The following is a 27683-nucleotide window of genomic DNA, read 5'->3' as shown; positions in this document are numbered from 1 at the left end:
TCAACGTCCAAAGCCGAATCCACCAGGACGGCGGCCGCCACCGTATCCGCCAGGACGACCGCCTCCGAATCCGCCAGGACGACCGCCTCCGAATCCGCCAGGACGACCGCCTCCGAAGCCAAAACCGCCGCCTCCATGCCCGCCGCCGTGACCACCGCCACCATGACCGCCGCCTCCATAGCCGCCACCGCCACCATGACCACCGCCTCCATAGCCGCCACCGCCACCATGACCGCCGCCACCACCGCCACCGCCTAAGATAAAAGAGTAGTAGATTAAACTGAATTAAAAAAGTAGTAATGCCCAAAATGATAATGAATACTTCCTGAATTAGCCATTTTCTTGTATGTTCGATGGATGACTGCTACTTTTACACATCTGTAATTTTTTTGCTACCGCAAATAAATGTCGCGAAAGCAATTGGCATACCGCCCGATGATAATCATATTTTGGTTAGCTTAATATTTTTTTTCATAAAACCAACTTTGCTTTTGCAAAGGTCGAACGCGGGATTTAAAAGAATTAATCACATGCTCTTGTACACAGAAGAGAAAGGGTTGCAAAGCAATGGTGACATTTTTTAGGATTACAGTTTACAGGAAATGTTCTTTGTGTATTTTGCGATTACAAACCGTTGGATGGAACATGATGTCCATCTCTCTCTGACACTGTCCCACCAATCTGTCGATTTGACAAAGAGGTGCTTTGATTTCAGTCATAAGTAACACTGGTGCAAAAAAGGATCTCTCGATAATTTAATACTCTGGGAAAGTTTTACAGTTCCACAAACCAGATTTATTTATCGAAGGGAGAAGAAGGAATGAATTTCGACAAAAGTTTGTCATTTCGGAAATGTCCCCTTGGTTTTATTTGCTGTGACAGCCACAAATTAAAAGGGGATTTTTGTTCCATATATCACGAGGGAGTCGTAATGGTATGAGACCAATATTTACCTCCGCTGCAAAGTCCACAGCTTTTTTGGCACATTCCTGAAGGAAGAAAAGAGACCAGTCAAGAGAATGTTATGGGACTGGTATTAATATTACAGATATAGTAAGTGATCTAAAGGTTTCCTCCCAACAAAACAGATTCCAGGGCATATTTAACAACATGAAATCGCTTGGTTCAAGGAGTTAAAAGAACTGTGACACTCGACACGCGATTAAAGGAAAACTATGCTCTAAAAATAAAAAAATTTTGATTTCAGCGGTGAAAAAGTAAATTAGATATCAAGACATCTTTGGAGTTTTAAAACACCAAAGTGTAACTAAATCAAACGGAAAATGTTTTTAAGTGTACGGAAGATTCGATAAAATCAAAAATTGCCTAACAGATTGGCCGCTTACTTATGACGTATCAATATTAGTTCTAATTTTTCTCATCTCTCCTAGTGGGCTTTCAAATGAGGAATTCTTGACTCCCAATAACCAGAACTGTTCAAGAACCTCGCGTAGTTTTATCTGTTTGTGGACTTGAGTATATTAGAACAGGTAGGTTACTCTATGAAACCTCAAACACCCTCATAATCTGAAATTTTGTGTGGCATAACCTTACGATAACTTGGGGTTCGTGTGATTTTTTTTATGCACACTGGCCTCTTATTTCAGACTATTTCAGAATCGCAATGTGATACAATAAAACCCAACCAAACTTTTTTTACGGGAAAAATCATAATCAAGAGTGATTTTCAGTTCTGGATCAGCGAACTAACAGCACCTTGTGTTAATTTCGTGGTCTTAAAAACCAAAATAAACGTATTGTTGTAACATATGGCCCAAGAAGGTTTTTTTTCGCGGCCTATGTTTCCCCTTCACTTGTGTGGTGACCGATAATACCACACGGGGACTGTCTTAATTTAAGCTTAAAATTCGACCGACAGCAATATTTGATAATACGACTTTTGCCTTAAGGGGTGAACGTTGGGCAGCTTATTTGAAGCTGCAATAGATGCATCTGTTAGTGAGGAGGAGAACTCGGCCAGAACTCATCGTTACTGACCTTTCACAAAAGAGTTACCGCAACCTGGAAACCGGACTTTCCCGAGGCATACTATGCCCAGTCGATCCTGGCACACTACAAGATGCAGAATAAAAGAAAAAAACAAAAAGAGGCAGGTAAACAAGCAAAGGAAATTGTAGTTACTAGAACATAAACGCTGAAATATAAAGGCATTGATCGAGTCCACTTTGCTACCCATTGGGTGGTTGATGTGGAGTGGCCACAGAGGCTCCAGTGTTTTACCACTTGGAGTAAGGCTTGGGTGTAGGATAAATTCGTTTTATTTTCATTGCATTTTACTACATAACAAAGTTATGATAAAGGAATGCAGTGATTTTTACATCTGAGTTCTTTTCAATCGTTGTTTTCATACTCACAGCTTCATATAAATAAGAAGAATACAAGTGTACTTGTGATGAAATAATTGGAAGCAGGCGAGTTGCTGCTTCCAATAAAATAATATTATGAATTCCTACCTCCTCCTCCTCCTCCGCCGCCGCCACCGCCTCCGCCGCCGCCGCCGCCGCCGCCTCCACTACATTTGCCACAGCTTTTCTTGCACATGTCTGAAGGAAGAAGAAAGACCAGTCGGACTAGTCATTGCATTCGCAATTCAACACAATATCAAATCCAAATGCTAGCCTGACAAAGCTAGTGTCGATCAAATTAACCTGTTAATCCTCACGATAAAAAAATAAAAGGGACAAAATAAAAATAATAAAAAACACTCTTGTCCATTCGTTTTGTATTAGAGCTGCCGCTTTTTTCCGACTCCGATTTAAACCTATGCAGCAGTGTAATCTTTTCTGTAAGTCCAGAATCATTTCTACCGCCAATTGTCGTAACAATTCGCAGGACTGGTGACCTTGTGTCTAACGGTAGCAGACGACAAATGATAAAAACCTTCGTCCTCGGCCATTATTCCGGTGACAACGCTAACAATCTTAACTCCTAAAAAGGTCTCGCAGTTGTCCCAACTTATGTCAAACCGTTGATGAGCTCTTAGCCGATGAGCAAACACAGCCAGTTACGGTCGTGACTACATAAAGGATCCCTATGTGTTCTTATTCAAGAACAATTGTTCGAGTTCAAATGCTCAGGGGCTTCTTTAATTAGTATCTCCTGTAATTATAACCTGTCACTTCATGTCACTCCCAGCTCCGGAAAATTGTTTGATTTTAACTAGCCTTCGTTCCGTGGAATCAAGGGACAAGAAGTCGCAACATTCCTCCGCTTTCTAAATGTGCATCTTCAAGTAGCTTTTATTGTATTTAAGGTTTCATTGCTTACCTCCAAGACTGTACCTCTGAAACCCGCCTTGTAGCCATGAATAACCGCATTTCCTCGAATTGCGGTGAGCTACTGACCACCAAGGACAAACATAGGGATCACTATCTTGGCATGAGGTATCAACTAAAGAGAAGAAAAAGACGTACAGAAGTTAAAGAATGAAACAAGTGGAATAGTAAGGGGACGAAGAAGAAAAAGAGGAGGAGGGAGGGGATGGTAAGTAACATACACGTAGAATATCAAGGGTAGGAAGGAAATTAGTGAATTAAAATAAGATAAAGGAAAAGGAAAAATTTAAAGAATGAAAATGATAAGAAGACTACAAAAAGGGGAGAAAGCTAAATATGGCAATTTTTTGCCTTTTTACTCATACCATTGCATCGTCTGCAGCTCTTTGGACAAGTGTTCCACAAAGGGAAAGTCCTGCCAACGTAACACAAGGTTTTGCTTGAAGGTACATTAGCGGTCTTCCAGCAGTCTCCTGCAGCAGCTCTGACTGCACAATTTCCTGCATGGTCTTCACAAGGCTCTAAAGAATGATCAATTAAAAAACTAGGTCGTCACTGAAGCTATACTTACTGCTATTACTACTATCACAACGCAACAGCCAAGTCGTTTGAAATGGCCTAGCATCAATCTGCTGGCCAAAGTTGATACTCCGGCAGAATTTGCGGACTTCAGATGATTAATAAAAGTTTTTTTCCGGAACTTTTCATATAACTATATAGTGTATTATGAACTAAACCGCATGGAAGGATATCTATGAATTTGAATATCTCAAAACTGGCGTGCCGCACCGGCGAAAGCTATATTAAAGCACTGTGTTAACAATGCAGAGTACCTGGAACGTTTTAGCTGTGAGTATTGTCACGATGAATTTTTCCAAAAAATTAGTAAACTGTCTTATTTCTGCTTTTTTACATAACTTCAAACATGGATAACATCCATTATTATCAATATACGCGGCCAAATAGAAAATCGGCCTCTTCAAAACACACGCTCAGCGGGCCGCAAAAGACTGACAGCGGGCTGCTAATGCATTATCAGCCCTACAGCTGATTGGTTCTTGCTTCATCATCCGATGGATTTTAACCAATTAGAGTAAGCCTAGTGTTGACGCGGGAAAACCATTCATTTGCGAAACTCCGGTTTTGAACTGCAGTTTTTTCAGTCGTTGAATCGTCTTCGAGCGAAAACTGAAGTAATAGAAGAAATTAGCAGTCAAAACTCAGATTTGGGGCTAGAAGATGTGGACAAATTAGAAGCAAAAGGTCAGGCGGAAAATACAAAGAGAGCCACTTCGTGGGAGATCAAAAAATTCGAGAAATGGTGCGACAAACGAAAGCTGAAAGTTGACTTCAATTGTGTAACACCGGTTGAGCTAAATGAATTACTGCGGAAATTCTAATAGCTTGTTCAATCAACACTTACATGATGATTTGAAGTGACTTTGAATTCGTCATTCACTTAGCTTGTATTATTAAAACCCGCATTCTTGATATCATTTGGCCTTGTTTATTGATAATAATGATAACGACATGACTTTTTTCGGGAATATTGTTCATTTGGGCCGCAAATGACACTACGCGGGCGCAAATAAACAATATTCCCGAAAAAAGTCATGTTTTTCCCTTATTACAAATTTTTTTCTATTTTTTACAAAGAAGCATCTAAGCGCCATAGAAATAGATCCAGCTTTGGACCAAATGTCAAAACAAGAAGGTTTGAAGTTATCTTTTTGAGAGTTGATTTTTTGATATATCATAGCTATATAAACTACTATTAAACGGCTAAGAATATATGAAAGTCATATATTTGAACTGCGGATAAAGACGTGAATGAAAGTGATCCTCGCAGTAATGTGCACTACTTGAGCAGTAGTGAAAATAAGGCCTGAAAAAATTCAGGGCTGAATTTTTTTCAGGCCTTATTTTCAATATTGCTCAAGTAGTGCACATTACTGCGAGGATCACTTTCATTCACATAAACTACTATTACTACAACTATTACTACTACTACTACGACTACTTCAACGACTGCTAACATCTCTGTCACTGTATATCAGAAATCTTTCATTGTAATAAATGATGATTATTTTTATAAGGAGAGTCCTTTTCAATCTTTGAAAAGAGAATTTAATACCACTTAAAATACCTACCTTGTCCTGGACAAGGATTGACGGCACAATGCTTCTTTTGTTTCCTCAAATGAAGACTGTTTCCCGGACAACTTCTCGAGCGAACTTGAATTCCGCCACCACAGTTCTTATTACAGCCTCCGAAGGAGCCCCAATTGCCACAATTACCTATTGAGGTAAAACCAAAGTAAAACTGGTGTCATAAACATAAACAAACTTTGTTAATACTGATTTTTTGGGAGATGCAACGAAATGTATTAATTTTCTAAATAACCAAAATTGTAGCTTAAAAAAAAACATTTGCTGAGTCTATATCTAAGAAATTGAACATAATTTAATTCCAATCGATATTACAAAAGAGGTTGATGATAATTGTAGTTTTTGCTGAACAAAGTTAATTTTTTTTAAGAAGTTTAAAGAGGTATTCAGCCGACTACGTTAGACTAAATTAGTTACGGTTGTTGACGATGTCACATAATTTCTTGATTTTACATTACGTTTTTCCATTAGTTCTATTCAACCAACCTGGATACTGATTCCCACAAGCCAAGTTCATGATGGACTCTAGTTTAGGGATTAACTGTGAATAGCCATAAACCTGAAGTACATCATTATTGGAGCTCGCAATTTGTCTAAGCTCCGAGATATCTATTCCACTTCCAATTCCGACAGCAATTCTCCTTACGTTCGCATCCTGCAAAAATAGAGAGGTAAGTTTTAGGGATGTTTGATATCCGAGGACTCGTTTTTGAAATTGAGATCTGGCCAAATCACTCTTACCCTCACATCTTTTCCTAAAAAGAGTTTTTAGTTAGAGATTGAGTAATTTTAAGAGCTTACATGGTCAGTTTCTCGAGTCTATCTAAGTGTTTCGATCTGCTATTTGAAAGATAACTCACTTTCAAAGGAGGAATAACTTGACTGAATGGCTTACTCCCTTCGTTTGTGTCACCATCAGTCAGCACAAGTAGCACATTTGGTTTATCGGGCCTGTCTCCACTATTGTCCCAACCGAAAAACTCCTCCGTAGCTAGTTCTAGAGCTCTGTCTGTTCTTGTTCCACCTTGAATATGCGGCAAGCTTCTGGCTTTGGCTGTTAGTGCATTAATATTTTGCGGATCGGTAAATCTGAAAAGCATTGATGACGGAAATGAGCTGAAGGAAGAAAGTTGTGCGAGTCTTTGGAGGAAAGTGTCATAGTATTAGAGACGTTTTGCTGTAGGAATGTTCAGGGGCGGTCGTCTGAAGGAGCTGAGCTCATTTCGTTAAGGAATGCGAGGTGGAACAGTTCTTGTTCAAGTGATTGGTGTAGGAGAGAAGAAAAAAGTCTAGCTAGTGAAGGACAAGATTAACGCTGTCTATAAATAAGAAAGTTGAAACTGCATGTTAAACAGCTCATCAAATGGACGCTACCACAGAAAGACATTTCGAACCATGAAAAATAAAAAAATAAACGACATTCCTAACTGAAATCAGCGCAGATAAACAGCCATTTTCATATAAAAACCGTGTAAAACTTAAGCCTTATGAAAACCGTGACTATTAGAAAATATATGTCCCAGAAAATTATTTCAGGTAGGCTGAAAGTCATTTATTCAATTCCTTTAATTGGCTTTAAGAAGAGTTGCAAAACAAATTAAATTAAAAAATGTAGTTTAAAAGAAAAAATGAATCAAATACCTATAGACAATGCCATTTTTATCATCATCGTTACGAACCTCAACAATTCAGTTATCTTATAGTAATATAGTTATTATTAACTGTGCCGGATTGAAATTTACAGGCTCGAGCCCCCTCCCACAAAAACCCACCCTCCCTTCCCCTCCAAAAAATGAAAGTTCAGCCTCAGCTTTAAACCCAGACGTGCTCTGTATGTGGCAAGAATGTACAAACTTGTGCCAGAGATGTGCTTCCCAGCTGTAGAGAAGGATCGCCATATGTGTTCCAGCTTCGGAAACCTCTAGTCTTTGAGCCAGCCGAACTAAGTAATCACGTGCTATTTTATAATCACCAGCACTGATGCTGTTGGAGGAATCGACAATGACACCAACGTCGAGATGTTCCTTACAAGGTCTGGGTGGAGGTGGTTCCGGTTTTTTAGTTGGGCCTTGATGATAAAAAAGGTACGATGAGGTAAATTCCTTGCCATTTCGTCATGTTGATATGATAGTTTATCACAAACCAAAAAAAATAAATGGAAGGGGGCTTTAGAAAAGATGAATTGTAAGCTCAACAAGATGACATGGCAAAAAGGCTTATCCTCGCTTCTTCTCCAAGGTTAGGCCTTTGGGAGGGAGTGGGAGTAAAACTAGCTGGGGTCAATACAACCAAAGGTGGTGCAAGAATTGTACGGTTTTAAGCTCCCCTGAATTTCATTCCACACAAAACGCACTTTTTAAATTTTCATTGACCCCTTTACATAAATCTTGCTGGGGAATATTCCTAAACTCCTAGACTTACATCTCTAGTTAAAAAAAAAAAGTGTAGAACAGTAAATAAAAAGTATGAAGGAAATGTTCTTTTGGATTGAATGCGACTGGAGGCGATATATTTCCGCGAACCGTGGGCATATTTAAGGCCTAAAAGACTTATGGCTGTTGCCTTTTATCCAAATTTTCGTTCCCCTTTCGATTTTTTAACTTCGATCTATAATTCGACATGACGAAGTATCAATGCCTTTGAACAGGAACATACATGCTTGTGTGTTGCAGGGCTCTCTTTTTGTTTTGCTTCCTGCACAATCTTTACCGTCCCCAGATGGAGGTGGGTTGGTGCATGTTCTTTTTCTCACTCGAGTACCTCCCCCACAGGTCTTATCACAAGGACCAGGGGCACCCCAGGGAGACCAATTGCCATCTGTACCTGCAAATGATAGCATACTCATTTCATATAGTTGTGCGTCTACAATATAGTACCACAAACTAAAATGACGGCAATGATTGTGATAACATGCATTGAGAATACTATACTGGAAAAAACTGTACCATCATAGAGGTGGTAAAGGTTTTTTTTGAAAGGAAAACCCACTTTCTTGAGCCTTCTACAACATATCAAGAAAAATCATGACTTTAATGAGTAGTTACCTTTCCATTGCTTATGGGTTATGGAAAAGAGATTATAAACAGAAATTGTTAATTTGTTAATTATTCTACCCTACTTTCCACCGGCCATCACATACCACAAGGCTGGGTGTTGCATTTCTTTGTTTCTTTCGCAAGTCCAAGTTTTTGCTCAATACATGTCGGTCCACCACCAGCCGGAGGGGGATTGGTACAGGTCCTTGTTCGTACCTGAACTCCTCCACCACACGTAACGCTGCATTTTCCCCACGAAGTCCACTTAGTATAACCACCAGGTGTAGCTAAGGGAAAAAATCAGTTTGAATGATTGTTGTTGGATGAAGCCTTCAAGATAATCCCAGCCCACATTTATGTCTTTTTCTACTAACCGGATGTGTAACGTATAGAAAGTGTACAGTTAACAAAGTTAGCCATTAAAGTACTCAATATCATGCTTACGGCAGGGCTTGGTGTTGCACTTTTCAGATTCCTTGGCCGGACCCAGATTCTGTTCAATACACGTTTTTCCATTATTTTTCGGTGATGGGTTGGTGCAGGTTCGGGAGTGATAACGCACCCCCCCGCCACAAGTAGCTGAACACTTGCTCCACTCACTCCATTCGGTGTATCCTCCATCAATATCTAAAAATGATATCAAAGCAATAATTCTCAGAATTTAACGAGCTTGGCATACCCAGTGGTTCATACAGCTAACAATAATGTTCGATATCCTCTAATCTTGAACATTCTGGTCCCTTTTTGATTTATGAATAAAGGGGGTAAGTTTCTAAAGAAACTGTGGTGCTGTGTCGGTGGGAGAGTATAACAGGTAATTTAGTGTTAACAACTGAGTTGAAAACGCTAATTGACCACCGTTCTGACGAAGGGCTAACGCTCGAAACGTCAGCCTTTAAACTCTTTACGGTGGTCAATTTACGTTTTCAACTCAGTTGTTAACACTAAATTACCTCCTATTTGATTTATTTTTGCATCTTTTGCTATCTTCTACCCATGTAAACTGTTTATCCAGGGATCTTTATGTTTGAGAGGAAAAGAAGTCGAAAAAAGAAAGCAGTTCGACCAAACACGTTTTTTTATTTTCATTCGAGCTCAGATAAAACTTGGGAAAATTTCTGTTTGTTATTTACGGAAAATGTTCCTGAAAATTTACTGAAAGGTTTTTCACGAGATGTGGATTCTGCAGCATTTTCATGCAACCCAATGAAAACTTCTAGCACATACTATAGGTGATGCAGTTATGATATAATTCGATGGAAACTGTATTTTGTAAGTTTACGAAAGTTCTGGAGTACGTTATTTTTGTAAATTAAGATGAGGTCATCCTGTAAGGTTGATAGTTGCCGACGGGAGAGACGGACTGATTGAGAAGCTTGTAGAGCTGGTTTGGAATTAGTTTAAATACAAGGATAGTAAAAAAGGTTTGGGAGAGAGACCTTCATTGCGACTTTGTGTCAGTGGCGACTGAAGTCTAAGTCAGCAATGGGCGTAGGTTAGACTATCTTTCTAGGAGGTTCTCCCTTGTAATAATCAACTTACGAAGTATAATGGAGGAGATTAGTTGATTTTACTAGATATTTTTACAACAAATTTTCTGCTGGTAAAAACACATCGTAAGATGTTTCAAAACCTAATATGATTAATTACTTTGAATTTTTAAGCCACCTAAGGAAGTTGTTGGTGACGGTGTAAGACATGTTCAACCCCTGGATCCATCTGGAAACTCTTTGTTACACAATCAGAATATAATTATAATAAGAATATCAGTTGGAAACTTCTGGAGATATCAACCACTAGTGCTCTATCAGGTGTTTTAAATTATCGTTAAAAAAAAATTCTACTTACTACAAGTAGCTTCCCGAATATCGTCCAGCTGGTTGTTCAAGTCATCGAAATTTTTAGCGTTAACGACTCGATCCTTGTCTCCAGCGATAGTCTCCAGCTCTGACTGCTTAATGCTTTTTCCAATTCCAACAGCCACACGTTGTACTCCCTTTTTCTGCGTTGTAAGATTTCATAGGATCACCCCATTAAACCAGAATATTTCATTTGACCATTTTACGTTGTTCAATCAAGAAAACAAAAGGGAGGATACTAAAGCTTACTTATTCATCATGCTGTGTTCTAATATTCCCCGACATAACACAAGTTTATCGTTAAGAGGCTAATTCTTCTTCGAGTACTCTGGACTAGACAAGTGAAATAAATCCTTTTCAAGAAACGGCGTGAGTCTGGGAATAGTCTACCCGATGACATATGCATCATATTTCTTTAAAAAGAAATTTAAACAAGACAACTTTCTCAATGTCTTTCTTCAAAAATTCTTGGAGGCAAATGATTAAACCGATTTGCTTGATCTTATTAAGAAATTGTCTTGAAAACTCGGGCAATTATATAAATAATTTTTGTAATATTGTTGTTATGATTCATATTGCTGTAATAATTGGCTTTGATCCTTTTAGTTTAAATAATGTAATTTCTTATTTTCCTCTTATTTTTGTTAATACAGTAATTTCATTTCTTTTCTTGCAAAGGTGTATAGCTAGTCACACGAATTTTTCTCGCCTATTTGTTTTAATCGACAGTAATTCATAATTGTTGAGTTGTTAAGACCCATTTACATTAATTTTGAGGTACTTTTCAGTTACTGCAATGCAGTTTTCATTTTTATTGTTGTATTCTTGACAGAAATGTGTTAAAAATTATGTTATGCGTCAAACCATTGCTTGCCTCGACCAGCTGTAAGCACATTTGTAAGCTTGCAATAAACTTGTAAATGTACCTGTCTCTGGAAAGAGCAGATTCTATCCCTTAAAAGTCACCTTTAAGTTTGAAGACTGAAAGCGGACAAAAACTGAATTAAACGACATATCAGACAAAAGTTGCTGCTCTCACCTCAAGAGTTGGTAGCACGGTGCTGTAAGGCTTAGAACTCTTATGCGTTCCCCCATCAGTGAAGATGATCATGACATTTGGTGATTCCGGTCGATCTCCATTCTTTTCGTCGAACACTTTCTCACCGACCACTTTCAAGGCGTTGTCAGTCCTCGTCGGGTTCCCCAACTTGTCCTTCTCCTTCATCTCTTCAATCAGTGCACGAAGGGCCGCTTTACTTTGATATTTTAGGTCGTCAAAGCTGACACGAACTTGTGCATCTTTTGCATAAGTTACGATGGAGAAGTGTGTCTTGTCTTCACCGACATCATACTGCGAAATGAGTGCCATGACCGAATCCAACATGGCGTCATAGTTGTCCGCTCCGACGCTCTTTGTTTGATCGATCACGATAGATATGTCTAATGGAGGATTCTCACAATCGGATGAAGCGGCTTGATAATTGAAAAAAGGAGAAGAAAATAATAGAAATAGTTATTAATATCGTAGCTTTGATGTGTTTTAAAACAAAATCCATGCCTTGTACCATTTTCATTTTTAACATCTTGGGATAAATCATCTCTCTCAACCCGTACCTCTACAATTATTTTAGAAAAAGGAACACCTTAACGTTAGCTTCAAGCCATAAATCCTCCTTTATACATACTCGGTCACAAAAGTATTTCTTACCAGCTAGTTTAGAGACTTATCTCCTTCTAATTTGTTAGCACAACAGAAGATTCTCAAAGCAACACACAATTGTATAAATATTGAGCCGGTTTACCTCGGCACAGGACAATATTGAAGGCAGCGAGCGCGCAAAACCACAAGACAGACATTGCCTCGTCTATGGTTTGCACCTGCTAAAATATGGGAAAACAAAAATAATTAATATTCAGCTTTATCTGCAAAACAACGAAAATTATATTTCACGGTCAAATAGGAAAAAAACAAAGCAAGGAGAAGCGTTACATTGAGCACTTAAATGCAGTTCTTTAACCTTATCACACCTTCAAAAGCTCGTACCATGAGTTACATTTGTAAGCAAAACCGCGCCTGTTAGGTGGGCCCTTGAGGGTATGGATCAGTAAGTCATTTGGGAAGCAAATTGGCTGAGCATTATCTAAGACAATTTCTTATCGGTCTTGTCGTCATGTGGTATTTCCCCTTTTTTCCACAGTACTGAGTTCAGTCTTCATTGAGGGTCTAAATGAGGTGATGGCTTTTACGGCTAACGGTTAAAATTTGTGAATTTTCACGCCTTACGGCAATTTTTTTTGTCGTTTTACGGTTAATAGTTGACTCCACTAAGACCATCTGAGCCGGTTATTTAAACGAGATGTAACCCAAACCACGGTTTTTCGCAATCAGTGAGCCTCAGGCTCTCTCTGTAGGGCGGTTAATTTTCTTTAATAAACGTCCTTCCTCTGTTAGCTTTTGGCCCTCCTGACACTGTTCACAAATATGACTGTTCAGAAAAAAGGTTCAGCTAAATTGAGGATGGTTTAGGGCGCAGTTTTGTCAAAAAAAAAAAAAAAAGGCTGAACTTTGTTTAAATAAGCGGCTCTCTATGTCTGGTAAATGAAACTGGGAATTAGAAAAGGGAAAAAACCCCGCACGATTGCTGAAAAAAGCCCAAATGTTTACGTCACGTCGAAGCTCTCTGCAAAATGGAAGTACGTTTGATGTTCTTGAAATCGTGTAGTTTTGTCCAGGAAAGTATCCCAGACACCTTAGTATCGTTCACAGTAGGTATGGTAGTTATGAGGAAAAGAATGTTTCGAACATTTAAGGCTTGGCCAAACATTATCTTTCATGATTAATACTTTAGAAATAAATGGTAAAACGAAAGGACAGATGGTTTTCACATGTAAAGAACTTATTATTCATCTCTTGTATCGAGGAATGAGTCGAAACGCTTGGTAGAAATTTCTGCCTCGCAAATTCCTCAGTAGTTAAAGGCTGATTTGTCATCGACCATACAAGCTTATTTCTTAGGTTTCAAGTTTAGAGTAGGTTTATAAAGACCCCTGAAACCATATCGAAACATAAGTTTTTATAATTAAGTAGAAAGTGTTGTTGGATTCATGTGTTTCATACCTACCAGCTGTTTTGGTGTAGTCTGTACTCTCTCTCTCTCTCCCTCCTTCTTTTCGGCGAAGGTGCGAACCGTGACAGTCGTAGGACACGTCCGCAGTTTTAGACGCCCTACTACTGAGGTCATAGGGTTGGGAGAATCTAGGAATATTCTAAAGGCACTATCTGATTGAAAATCAAATTCTCGTATTCTTGTCTTGATGAGTAAGAAATGACGCAGTGCTCTTCTTTTGAAATCCTGATTAAAAAGAGAACAAAAAGTAATTACGAAGGAAGCATGTATGATTGAATTAAGAGCTAGTAAAATGGAAGAATAGGTGCAATTAGTAAAGAAAATTATAGCTTCAAACAACATATTGTTTGAAGCTATTGTTTTTACATTTTTAAATAACGTAGAGGCAAAGTAAAGTAAGCTGATTAAAGAAGATGAATGTCATTAGGAAAATGAATGACAATTTTCGAGTTTTTAATAAATGTGACTACAAAGAGTTATAAGCGTGATTAATTTACAATGGGTTTGTTAACATTTATGATATGCGCAATTTAGCACAAGTAAGGGGAAGCATTGTTTGAATAAAAACAATGGTTTACAAGGCATGGTATAACAAAGCAGAAATGATGATAACAATTCTCTATCGATGAAAAGAGAAGTGGAAAAACGCAACTCAAAAAAGCCACATACGAGAATTTACTGAAATAAGTGACCATGATATCTAGTGGGACTTAGGTTCAACCAATAAACAACGTTCTATCTAGATACAAGGCACGTCACCTTTATAAAGCCAGTAAATAATGATAATGAAAAAGACTCCACCAGTTTGATCGCTTAAAGTGCTTGTGACACGAAATTTTTTTTAGAAAACTCTCAGTTGACACTTACAAATCTCTCACATTTCGTGTAATTTTGTATCAGTCAGTGCTGAAATACTCTTGAAATAATGTCCAATAGCTATGTATACCTACCTTCAGCGAGCTCTACCGAGAGTTGTGATACTCTTCACGGTACGTTTTCAACTCTGTTGTCAACTCTAAATTACCTGTTATACCCTCCCACCGACGCAGCTCCACAATTTGCCATATGACCCATTTCGCTCATTGGAAAATAACTGGCATCAGAGTTTTAAATGAATATTTCGTATGCATCGTTTTTCACACAAAACTTGGATTCGCTGCTATCTAATTAAATAAAATTTGTTTTTCTTTATCTATCTCGAGCTCGTTGCAGTGCTGTTATCACAATGACATTGCTACTTTTCGTATCTTGAGGACAGGGGGGGGATGAATGGTTCGTGGGATGGATTTTCAGAAACCTAGGTGAGGAAAGTTTGGTGATTTCACGTTGTAATTTTGCAGAGGACAGCTAAGAAATGCATACATTTAAAACACACCTGCCGAGCTATTGTTCTGCCCATATGCATTAGTTAGATATTTTGTTTTGCCACGTCCTCATGGCCGTCGTGGTTTGCTTATGGCCCTAAATGACTTGTAGGTGAACCCAACGGATGCATGGCGGTCATGAATAAAAAATAGGACAACCCGAAAGATTAGATAATTGGGTTATTTCGAAAACTCTATTTTGAAGCAGTAGGTGATCAAAGAGGGTCCTTTAGGGGTATTTTCTTAATTCAATATTTACTGATTTCATTTTCAGAGAAATAAAAATGAGATGAATTATTCTACATGGTCAGCGCTGGACTAAACGATTTGCATGAAAAGTGAAGAACTTATATGAATAAAGTGATTTTACCACATCAGTTTTGTATGTCAATGAAAACACTGAAATCATCAGCAAAAGTTAGCATGATATGGCCATTGTTCATCCACTGAGCTTAGTTTTGGCAGCTCCCATGTTAAAAGAACACCAGACGGCCTTTAATTTGCTTCCCTGCATGTGCACCATTTCTTTGGCTCACTTTTGCTGAGAGCCTCAGCAAACGTTCAACAAAATTACAATTTGTGTGACTCACGCTTATCATTCTTGATTCTGGAGGATGAAATATTCACATGATTAGTTAATGTTTCGTCATCTTTTCCGCGATCAATCGCACCACAGACGTAGTCTGTCGAATTGGACCTTCATGAAAACGATATGGACTTCAGTATACATCGTTGTGGAGCCTTAGTGATACTTCAAAATCATCCTGTACCCGCCTGTTGCCGACAAGGGCTGCTTCGTTATTTGACCAATATCAGTTTGGCATCGTGTAAGGTGACAACCGTATTCCTGAGCCGGGGGATAGACATGAAATCTCCTTAATCCTAAGTAAATCTGAATGTAATATCCTCTAATATATCCTGGCATATTTGTGGAGGATTCGGAAAGTTTAATCAATTAATTGTTCGGCGGTAGGTTAAGTACCTCAGTGACTCGATTCCACAATTGTACCAGAGTTTCTCGTTGCCGTCACATTTTTTAAAAAAATTAAACGAAATAAAGAAAAATTTTATTTCACTGATCTCACAAAAGAGCACCAAAATGATTTTTTTTAGTCTTTTTGCTATTGTTAACGATAACAAAGGGGGAAATAAGGGAGAAAAAAAAGATTGTTTAGGGGTTAAACGATTATTTCAATATAAATGCACTTGCCAAATGATGCAATTACAACGTTATATCAGGAAACCAACCAAGTTGACTGACAGTTTGATTACGGGTTGTTACTTAGTCCTATTTACCAGATCTTATAATTCTACTACTAATCAACACTACTACGCAACACGCCATGGCCGCGTGTTGAGCGATCCAAAATTTGATTATTTTTTCGTTTTTTAGACTTGACTTGTTAAGAAACGATCTTTAAGCGCATCCAATTTTTTGTTCTGTGTTGCTTTCGTCTTCTGCGCACGCTCTATGCAATCGATAAGATGCTCAGATGAATTCGTAAGAAATATTTCGTCAACAAACAGTTAAAATACTATAGGTAATAAAATAACAGTGGAATAATAAATCCCTTATTTAATCCATTTTACACTTTCCTCTTGGCAATAAACTTCCATGTTCCAAGGAGAAAGAAAGTTGTTGGTGACAAGTGAGACCTTTCAATTATGGTGATAAACATTTGTGGTTGTGAATATCATTGGAAAGAAAGAGGGTTGTTGAGGATAGATAAATAGATAGATTTATTCTGAAAGATTCTGAAAATATACCTAAAAGAAAACCATGTGGTTTAGAGACGGAAAAAGTCAACTTTTAGACCTCTTCACTTTTCGGGAAAAAGGCAGGAATTTATGGTGAAAACCAAAAACAAAAAGGTGTAAACATTTCCTTTTGATGTTATTCGGCCAATGTTTTTATTGTCCTTATCAGAGAGATTCGTCTCGCGAAGTGTCGAAAGTCCTGTTTGAAGTGCCGCTTACAAGCAAGTGCGAAGCGAGCAGTGTTTGGAACCCTTACCATAAAATATTTCTTAATTAAAGAAGACGTCATTCAAAAAGGTTCTTTTCGCTTCAGAAATTCCGTTTCACGGCGTTAATTTTAGAATTCAATTTATTTCACTGAATTGAAATGATTTTTTGGGAAGCTATCGTTTTTCTGACGTGCTCCTCTCTTTATCGCTGACCGTCTAAAGTATATCTATTTATAGTACTATCCGAGGCCACTATCGAAGAAGGAAAATTCTAGGAAGCGACTTGTACCAAAGTGCTTTTGACACTAATTCTCAACAATGTCTTTTTTGCTTAATTTTTTTTTTTTTTTTTTTACTTTTCATTGTTTTATTCCCATGTTATGGAAAGAATAACTAAATGAGTTCAATACAAATCTCTTTTTCTTCAGTTGTACAGATACGAATCAATGTCATTGATTAAGTACACTGTAAGTAAAACGGTAATAGATATAGGTTAAAAGAAGCAAAACAAACTGTATCAGTGCCAGAATTCTCAAGGACAGATCATGAATTTGAAATGTAAGTAAGTACGGAAAAAAGGAAAAAATCGTAAGCAATAAAAGAAGTTTGAAAAAAAGGTTGGGTAAATGATGTCTCATAACTAAGAATCGTAAGTTTCCTAAATGTTAGAAAAGTGGGCAATCTTTCATCTAGTGCTTAGTTTCAAATCAAAATTCATGTTGGTGTCGTATTGTCACTAGTGTGAGGATTTCACTGCAATAAGTACATCGTCTATTGTAATAGGGTGTACTGTACGAGTTGTAAACATCTTACACAAGGTTATTACAAGTGCTTCGTTAAAGAAAAAGGAAAGCAAACTTGAATTATTTTTTCACATCTAGGGTGCATTTTGACTTATTCAGACTGCACTGAGTAAGATGTTAAAAGAAAAAAATTGAATCACGGCTTAAAGCTGGCAATAAGTGAATGATAATACATTTGGCTTTGTGACTAACAGACTAAAATGAAAATTGCCTTCTGTAAACTGAAAAGAAGGCTTGGTGGCCGATAGGAGTTCACATGCTGAAGTTACGAGTTTCACGCTGATTGAGGTGATTAATAAATATAAAGTAGCCATGAGCTTTCGGAAGCTTTCCTGTAACTATAAAAGGATGAAAACAATGTGCGGGAATAGGTGTAAAAAGTTAAAAATAGCGAATGACATGCCCAAAGTTAACAAGGAGATTTTTTATGTTAAATGAGCGTCGAAGATCTGAGTGCTTTTAGAATGTAAAACCTAAGTAAGTTTAAAAGAGAAAACTCATTTATTTCATTGATTGTTATTAAATAGTGCTGATTATCAATCAAGGAACGATCCATCATAAATCAAAGTGCAAATACATTTTTACTCCAACGCAGTACTTTAAGATTATAAAGAATTGGAGATACCTAATTTTCAGTTTAATTTTATTTCGTTTTCTCCGCCTGTCATTCCGTCGTCACCTCAAAGAATGTACATTTCAAGGAAGTTCACCGCATAATGACGTTGATTTATTATCTCATTAATACTGGTTCAGCAAATAATGTATAAGAATTAATTAAGGTGTGAAGGATTTTCTTGTACACTGGAGACGTTTTTCCGAAAAGGCCTAACTCGTAGTTGACAAGCTTCAAGGTGAGTTTAGACAGAGGGCTGTGATTTTACCTCTTAAAAAACCCACTACAACTAGATTTTAAGTTGCTACCTTAGCAAAAGAAATCACTTCTACTAAAGAAGTTAGAAATTCGTGGGAATTGATTCTGATTTGCCTGAGACTGACTCATCACTTATCATTGTGGCCTGATCTTAAACGTAAGTCGACTGACGTTAAGCTTTGGGATATCTATTTTTTCATGGATAATGTTCATAGAATCGTCAAATAGGAATATACAACCATGAACATTTGGTCGAAATAACGAAGAGGTCGGCTAAAAGTCCTCGTGAAACTTGCACAGATAAGTCAGGACTTTCAACGTGATGATGCCGGATAAATTTCTTTGGATACAATTCACCTACTAAAGCTGATTTGATTTAAAGAAATATTTAGAGGTAAAGGGATAATGAAAAATTTTGCTTCGTACAAGTTTACCGTAGAAGAAACGAGGAAGTGTTATCGTTATCGAAATCGCCAGGTGTTAAATATCTCGGAAGAAAAACATTCGCATACAACTTGAGATTCTTAATTTGAATTTCCTCACTTAGAGTAGACAAGGAAAGAACTAAATGAGGAGGAAACTTTAAAAGTCTCTCACGAGGAAACTATCGTTTGTCTACGAAAAGATAGCCGAGATTTTCCTCTCTTCTTTCCCCTTTGTTTGTCAAAGTGTCATAACTGTGACTAGGTACCACTCAGTTTTCGCTCACTTTAAGTATTGTGAAATAGATACAGCAATTTTACTCTGTGATCAAGAACGCAGACTTCACAGAGGTTCTGCAATAATTAGGTTTTGCTCTTTTTTTTTAAATTTTTATTTATTTTCTCTATATTTAGACAATTTGAATGATAACATCTGAATGTTTTCACAGAAGATAGCGTTACTTAGGTAATTCATGAAAACAATACGAGACACAACAATAGAATGATTACCCGGTTAAAGTCAGTATGAGGACCTATTGAACATATTTTAGGGCTGTACTGTGTCGTTATCCGTCATTCTGTCTAAGTCGTTAAGTAAGAAGAGAAAATCCTTTTATTCCATATTGTTTTCACAAGAGATGTTACTGTTAACGTAATTTAGCAACAAATTCCAAGATTAAAAGTCGAAAGCAAAAAAGGTAACATGTAGCCGGTGGCATGATAAACTAGTTACCTTGTCGACAAGATAGTTTTGTTTCTATGCAGATGTTTCAAGCCTTAGCCCTTCGTCAGAGCGAAATGTCTTGAAATGTCAGCTTAGAAACCCTTCTAAGCCAATTAACATTATAAACTCAGAGGATAAACCAAATTACCTTGTTTTACTCTCCCACCGACGCAGCACCAAAGTTTCGTCAAAGACTTTCCCCTTTATTCATTTACCTTGCCGACACTTTGCTTTTCGCATCTTTTTCGTTTAACAATCAGAAAATTAGCGTGGTGTCAGAGAAAATTTTACCTTCTAATTTTATTTTTCGCGGAACAAGCTCAAAATCCGTAAATGGTTTGTTATAACGGTTTTATTAATGTGCAATAAACACATGAATAAATAGCTAAAGGAATAAATAAACAAATTACTGAGAAAAAACAAAATAAAAGAGAAAAAATATCAATTTAATCAAATCAAACCTTTTCAACCGCGTAAACAGTAAGGTCCAACGGAGTTAACCGTAGTTTTGATTTCTGAGAAATGAAGCAATGATAACTATAATAATGATACAAATATATATGGTGCGAAACTCTAGACGAATATTTTCAGTTGCGCCAATCAAGATTATTACATTAAAAAAATTGTCAACTTAGAAAATATTTACAAAGCAATAGGATAGAATGAGGGTAGAATGTTTCCCTTTCTTAAAACAAAATCAAGGATAAGGATCAACTGAAGGATGTATTTCAAGCTAGATTAAAAAATTAGTGTCAATAACAGAACTTTTAAACGCTTCGAATTTCTTCATATTACGTATAGTTTGTGGCAGTGCATTCCATAGACAGGATGCTTCTAGAATGCATGATCGTTGAGTCACTTAGTAAAAGGCAGGTCGAGTCATATACACTCAATTGATCATGGCCGTATACTAAACTGATCAGGTCCATACAGGCCTGAATGTTTTTCAAGGCCTCACCAGTTTCACTACTGCCTAAGAAGTGTTCATTACTGCGAAGATTGCTTTCAAGTTTGTCATATATGATAGAATGAAAAGTACCTCGCCGAGGGAACTTTTTGGACAGGATCGAGGAGACAACATTTTGTTAGCGCTCTAAGTACAAGTTTCTCCATGAAATTAATTTCGAAAGTTAGCGAAGAACACAAAGCACATAAAAAAGAATCTGACAATGAACGATTGATACTTTTTTTCTTATAGATATATTACTTTTATCAGATAAACTACTTTTTCATAACTACTGTTATTTGATGCGTTTTACACCAGTTAAACGACACCATACAACCTGGTAGCTTATGTAGAGGAGAAGTTTATATGCTTATCGTATATTAGTTTTTAATTCGCAACTACTAAGAGTTGGAAATTTTACGGAGAACGGAAATATATTTTAAAACGCGTGGACTCACATTTTAGCCGGCACTTTTTAAAGGAATTTCAAAATGTACTCAGCTTCTCGTAATATTTTGTTCCAAATTTTGATAACATATACACTCTAAAATCTGTAATTTCTTTTTTGAATAGAAAACATCAGTCTGTATCCTTAATGAAAATTCAAATCCGAATAAATGATGAAGGTGACTTGCAATTTACCACCACCTTTGTGCGGAGAATTACGACGTCTTGAGATAAATGGAAGAACTTGAGTGGAATACATTGCAAGGATTCATGCAGTTTGACTTGTTTGAGTTACTTCACCAACTATTCTCGTGCAGTCGCAATACTTCTTTCAATTGAGCACTCGGTTTTGCCAAGGCAGCATCTTCGAAATTTAAAATGATCAGAGTAGTAAGACTTAAAAGCTTTTGACAATTTCTAATCTTTTCTTCATTTTTCCCATTACAGTGACTCAACGGGATAGCCTTCTTTCGCCAACATGAAGTTTCTTTTTAGCTTTGGGATGCTATTTATTTTCTCACATGCTGAAGGTAAAGACCTCTGATCAACTTACCATCACAAATATACGGTACATAGAGAAAAACTAGCCGTCTAAAAATCAGAAACTGTGACAGACCAACCCTGACCTAAACCAAAAAACACTCTGCTTATCCACTTTGTCGGGGATGGGAGGAATTGCATCCTGCTCTTTACTTGGAATCTGTTTCCATCTTGGAATTCTTCCCACATTAATAAAGTCAGTTTTCTTTTCTCTTGTCCAGTGGTGATGCCACTGCACTTGGACCAGCATTCTCCTTCATGGAGTGTCGTTTATGGAAAAATCAAATGAGATACAATGATGTAGACAAACTTGGAATTTTGTATCGCTCTTCCTTCAGGGACTTGTCTCAACTTTTTATTTCCCTAACCTCTTCAATTTTGTATTGCAGCGTCTTTTGATTGTCACAACATCGAGATGGATGTCGCCCTTGTCATCCCGTCCAAAGATAACGTCCAAGATGATTATGGAATGATGTTGGATTCAATCGGAGAGTTGATCAAGCAGTTTAGCGTTCTGAGAAATAGTTCTCATTTCGCAATTATTCAGTACGGTAAAAATGCTAAAGTGAGCGTGACAATGACAGACCTAAGCATGGACGATAAACGATTGTGGACAAAGCTGGAGGAAGTTATCAGGAATCTCAGGGACAAGTCGACAGATCTGGGCATTGGGTCAAACATTTCAAATGCTTTGAAAACGGTTGCTGAGGATGTTTTCAATGAGGACAACGACCTCCGACCCACGTCCATCGATCTCGTGATTCTTGTAGCGCGGGAGTTAGTTGTTGACGATGATACAGAGAGAGTCATCAAGGATCTTGAGGTAGCTTATGGTAACTTACGTGATTCTCATCTTTCTTTGTAAACAGAGGTGCGCACCTTTCGTCGTAAAACTTAAATGAACTCTCAACTTATGGGGGTGTAGCCAGGATTTGTCAAAGGGGGAGGGGGGAGGGGGGTTCAGACTGTGTTGAACAGAGATTACTCCCTAGTTTTCGCTACCTGAATATCCCAACACCTTTAACTTTTCCTCCCTTAGCTTAGCTCTTGACTTAATTCATAAGCCGTTTAATCTAAAGGTATATCTATAATTCCTTGTGGGTTAAGCTCTTAATTTGAAAATCCTTTTCAAGTCAGTTGGTTTGAAATTAGCCTTATTCTTCTTTACGTAGGGAAGAGGAATTTATCGATTGGCGGTTGAAGTCGGCAACAAATTCCCGATCGAAAATCTTCGAAATTTAACCGGCGGAAGGAACGAAGAGATATTGCAATACCGCGATTTCAGCGACCTAAAGGAAAACGTAACTAACATTCACAACACTACTTGCGGTGGGTGCAACTCTCTTAGTAATGACTCTGGCGTCTGAAATCAGACACTAGCATCTAAATTCGGACGCTGGTGTTTAAAATCAGACACTGGTGTCTTAAATCATTCACTAGTGTCTAAAATGTGACGCTAATATCCAAACTCGGACACTCATGTCTAATATCAGTAACTAGAAGCTTAAATCGGATACTAGTGTCTTAAATCGGGTACTAGTGTCTTAAATCGGATACTAGTGTCTTGTCTCTTAAATCGGATACTAGTGTCTTAAATCGGGTACTAGTGTCTTAAATCGGATACTAGTGTCTTAAATCGGGTACTAGTGTCTTGTCTCTTAAATCGGATACTAGCGTCTTGTCTCTTAAATCGGGTACTAGTGTCTTGTCTCTTAAATCGGGTACTAGTGTCTTGTCTCTTAAATCGGATACTAGTGTCTTGTCTCTTAAATCGGATACTAGTGTCCTGTCTCTTAAATCGGATACTAGTGTCTTAAATCGGATACTAGTGTCTTGTCTCTTAAATCGGATACTAGTGTCTTGTCTTTTAAATCGGGTACTAGTGTCTTAAATCGGATACTAGTGTCTTAAATCGGATACTAGTGTCTTAAATCGGATACTAGTGTCTTGTCTCTTAAATCGGATACTAGTGTCTTGTCTCTTAAATCGGATACTAGTGTCTTGTCTTTTAAATCGGATACTAGTGTCTTAAATCGGGTACTAGTGTCTTAAATCGGATACTAGTGTCTTCAATCGGATACTTGTGTCTAACAGCGGACAACGTGAGTGTCCTATATCTGTTGTTAGGGACTTAAATTGCAAACTAATGTCCTAACTATTCAACACAATCTATAAAATCCTAGACACTGGTATGAAAAACCGGACACTAGTGTCTAAATGTATAAACTGCTACCCGAAATCGGACATGTCCAATATAAAAAATCGATCTCTACAATCAGACACTAGGGTCTGAAATTAGGCACTAGTTTCTAAAATCGGACACCAGCGTCCAAAATGGGACCTTATTTTCCAAAATCGGACACTAGTGTCCTAAATCAGACACTAGTTTCTAAACTCGGACATTAGGGTCTTAAATCAAACACTAATATCGGACACCAGTTTACAAAAGCGGACAATAGAGTCTTGTAACTGACATTAGTGTATAAATTCGGACAGTAGTGTCTAAAATCGGACAATAGTGTTTAAAACCAGACACTAGCCAGCGTCTTAAATCAGATCAACCCTAGTCTCTAAAATCGTATACTGCAATCTGAAATCTAATACTAGCGTCGAAATCCCGACACTGGTGTTTTAGTATCTAGAATCGGACACTGGTGTACAAAATTGGACCATGGTGTCTTCAATCAGAAACTAATCTCCAAAATCGAACACTTATGTTCAAAATTGGGCGTTAGCGCCAAAACTCGGATAATAGTTTCTAAACTTGGGCACAGGAGATTTACAAAGCACGTGCCGAAATAGAACATGTAAATTCAAAGCTACTGTGAATTTTCAGGGTCAAGCAGCGTGTCTACCGTTTTTTCGAAAGTTTCCCGACGTAACCAGAGCTATTGCCACATTATAAAATTCACCATCAAGAAAAAGTATACAAGTGTCGGTTATAAATAGACTAAGTAGGATGACAGGGTATAAACATGTCAGTACCTCAGTGATTGAGCATCGGAGTGCAAATCGATAGGTCTGAGTCTCGATTCCTGTCAGGGGACTCAGACTTCTGTTCTCTAAAGTATTACAAATCGAAAATCTTCTTATTTGTGATGCCTTTCATTTGATCTTATTTCAGGTATGCTGGATTGTGAAGACCCTCCTCTCGACATCTGTCTTGTTATTGACCAGACTCAGAGTGTTGGGGTAGAAAACTACAAAACAATGCTGAAGGCAGTCATAAATTTTGTAGGATTCTTCAATGTGGGCATCAAAGATACTCGTATTGCAATTGTTTCATTTGCCAGTGAAGCAAAAAAACGGATAGGCTTTAGCGATTCAGCATATCAAAGCCTAGAAAAATTGACGGAATATTTGACTTCGATGTTCAACGACGCCTTGGGTAGGCCAACTCGTACAGATCGCGCCCTGGAAAAAGCCATTCAGGTTCTTAAAGACGGCGATGCCAATCATCAGGGCGTATTGATGGTTCTGACAGACGGCAAAACGAATCCTAAATCACGAGATCTTGGAGAGGTTATGAAGGAACTCTCCGTAAGTGCCATGTTTTTCTATCTATTTTTTTACCTCGCGCATGACATTGGTGGGGGAGTACACTGACCTGTCGGCGGGTAAAGGGAGGGCTCAAGCGACAACAGCAATCATTTTTCTATCTATTTTTAAATACATTCCTTTTATGCCCGGCTTCTTTCAATGCCTTTCTACAGGATAATGTATAGACATTGTAAGGAGAGAGGAAGGGTCTCCATCTTAGTCTTTTTTACGTATTGAAGATTAAAGTCGTCAAGTCATTCAATTTTTCTTTTTTTTGAAGATCTTCTTTACTCCAAATAATGGAACAGACAGTTTATATATACATACAACGACCACTTAACTAACGATACCGATAAATTAAATATGAGAGCAATCTTCGCAGTGAACACTACTAAAAGAGTAGTTAAAATAAGGCCTGAAATAAAGTCAGGCCTGTACGAGATTGGAATCCATGACCTCTCCGATACCGATGCAGCACTCTACCAACTGAGCTAACAAGCCAACGGGGAGCATTGCTGTGTTTTAATAGTGTTCATAACTGTGAAGATCGCTTTCATGTTCACTTCCTTATCTGCAGTTCACACATATGATTTTCAGACATTCTCAGTCATGTATTCGTCAATACTTAAAATGTGAAAACGTATTGTTTTTTATTCTCAACAAAAAAATTTTTGAGCTGTTTGTTCCTTTTTTTCAATGTTATTTAGTTTCAAGAGGTCGTAGATCTGTAATTTGTCACTTTGTACTGGGTTTGGTTTTCGAGTCTAGTTACATGGGTAAAACTCGATATATTAGCAATTGGCAATGGTACCACTCGAATTGCGGTAATTGCTTAGGGTTAGGGTTAGGGAAGTAATCTCGTCGTGATCATTCTTTTCATTGACCCAGCTTCCCATGCCAGGACCGTATTGGAAATATATATCAGTCATCGGGCTTTTTAAAAGGACCCTGTCACGCTTGATTCGTGGTGTTAAGACTGCGGGTTTACGTTCTACTAAAGAGGGGCTCTTGTTTGTTTAAAAAGATATGTTTTCTTCACATTACGAAAATTGAGTTAAAGAAAAGTAACCTATGTATACTACTTCCTTGAAAAATGAAGGTTTACTGATTTCCCCTTGACATATCTATTTTGAAAGACATTGGACAGAGGAATTCATAGGATTGCAGTTGGTGTCGGTAGAAGGAGACTCAATATCACCCAACTCAAACAAATTGCTGGCGAACATAACGATGACGGTGTGATTCTAATGGAGAATTTTGAGGATCTGCATCACAAGATAAGAAAACTGCGTGAAGTTACTTGCAGTGAGTTGGCGTTAACTCTAGGATAAGAAGAACATATACTTTACTTTACACAAACACACTCATATATACTTCATAACGAGTTTTAAACTTTTTACAGTGCTAGCTTACTTACTTATGAACGGTTAATTTCTATATTATTGCAAACAAAATCGAAAAATTTGTAAGAAATTACAACGTAACCATGCTGAGCATCGTCAACAAAAAACATATGTCTTTGGCCATAATCAGCTCAGAAATTTACAAGAAAACGACAAATTCCTGCTAAGACAAAAACCAACCATCGCATGTTCATTTATAATTGTGAAGGTTTGTATAAATACACATTATTTATATATTAACTTTTTCATCAAAGGCATAAATGGCGGATTTTCAGAATGGAGCAGTTGGTCAGAGTGCTCAGCCTCGTGTGGAGGAGGAGTGCATGGGCGGGAAAGGACTTGCACTAGTCCTCCTCCGAGGCACGCCGGGAAGGATTGCAAGGGAGAAAGCTTTGAGACAAGAACGTGCAACAACGAGGAGTGTGGTATGTGCGTATGTATGTGCGTATGCTTAGCATGTTTCAATCTTTATCTAGAGGACCTAATTGTCTCTGTATAGAAATCGACCAAATATCGGCCGATATTCAGTTATACGGTGACTGTTCTATAGAGTGAGATTGGTTTGTGGGAAAGTCTCGTCATCTGCATCCAGAAGAGTAAAAAAAGAAGACGTTTAACATCTGTGAGAAGGAACATGTAAGAGAAATGTTCTCTGGTGACTCACAAATGATAACGATAATAATAACAATACAAAATAACAATAAAAAATAAGATAAGGCTTGCAATAATGATAGTTGTACTAAGTAATGGTAATAAGACTGAGTGAAGTCCAATTCGGTCTGTAATCATACATGTGATTAACAAAATCGGACGACTGCGACTCTCTTTCAAAGCTGAGGGCCAAATAACTCTTCTTTTACATTCATGTGAATTAGCTTTCTGGCCTCAACAATATGTTTGAAAATGATGTAGTTTTCATTCAAAAGCATGAAAAAGAACGTTAATTTGAAAGACATAGAAGAAAAACACTGATGCCCGCCATTATGAAAGAGGTCCATATGTTGAAGTTAAATGTATATAACTACTGGTATCATTTCCCTTATATTTTTTTTCTACAGTGTGCGAAAGAAAAATTGATCTTGGTTTGTTGATAGACAGCTCTGAAAGTATCACTGAGCAACCCCTTGAGAATCTACTTCAAAACTTTCTCCCTGAATTCTTGAGAACGCA

At 37.7% G+C, this 27683-nt stretch overlaps 1 protein-coding gene across 1 annotated transcript; it reads right to left on the bottom strand.

The window, feature by feature from the left end:
* On the bottom strand, positions 1-14560 carry LOC131792819 (uncharacterized). Its single transcript, XM_066172521.1, has 17 exons — positions 14528-14560; positions 13481-13711; positions 12161-12239; positions 11398-11831; positions 10348-10501; positions 8944-9126; positions 8604-8786; positions 8120-8287; positions 7319-7532; positions 6325-6553; positions 5951-6119; positions 5447-5593; positions 3662-3817; positions 3289-3411; positions 2475-2564; positions 1999-2073; positions 1-254 (listed from the first exon to the last, which is right to left on the bottom strand). Exons 1-17 carry the CDS (start codon positions 14558-14560, stop codon positions 1-3), a joined length of 2922 nt encoding a protein of 973 aa, XP_066028618.1.
* Positions 14561-27683: the final 13123 nt, after the last annotated feature.

The sequence above is a fragment of the Pocillopora verrucosa genome, chromosome 9, assembly GCF_036669915.1.
Source record: "Pocillopora verrucosa isolate sample1 chromosome 9, ASM3666991v2, whole genome shotgun sequence".
Classification (NCBI taxonomy): Eukaryota; Metazoa; Cnidaria; class Anthozoa; order Scleractinia; family Pocilloporidae; genus Pocillopora; species Pocillopora verrucosa.
The sequence above is the reverse complement of the archived record's forward strand: the minus strand, read 5'-3'. Positions and strand labels throughout refer to the sequence as shown.

Coding starts and splice junctions, on each gene's coding strand:
- LOC131792819 (XM_066172521.1), bottom strand. CDS start 14,560: ATGGGTCATATGGCAAATTGTGGAGCTGCGTCG. Junction 5,594..5,950: donor TTGTGGGAATCAGTATCCAG/GTTGGTTGAATA, acceptor TTACCTCAATAG/GTAATTGTGGCAATTGGGGC. Junction 2,565..3,288: donor TCAGAGGTACAGTCTTGGAG/GTAAGCAATGAA, acceptor TTCTTCCTTCAG/ACATGTGCAAGAAAAGCTGT.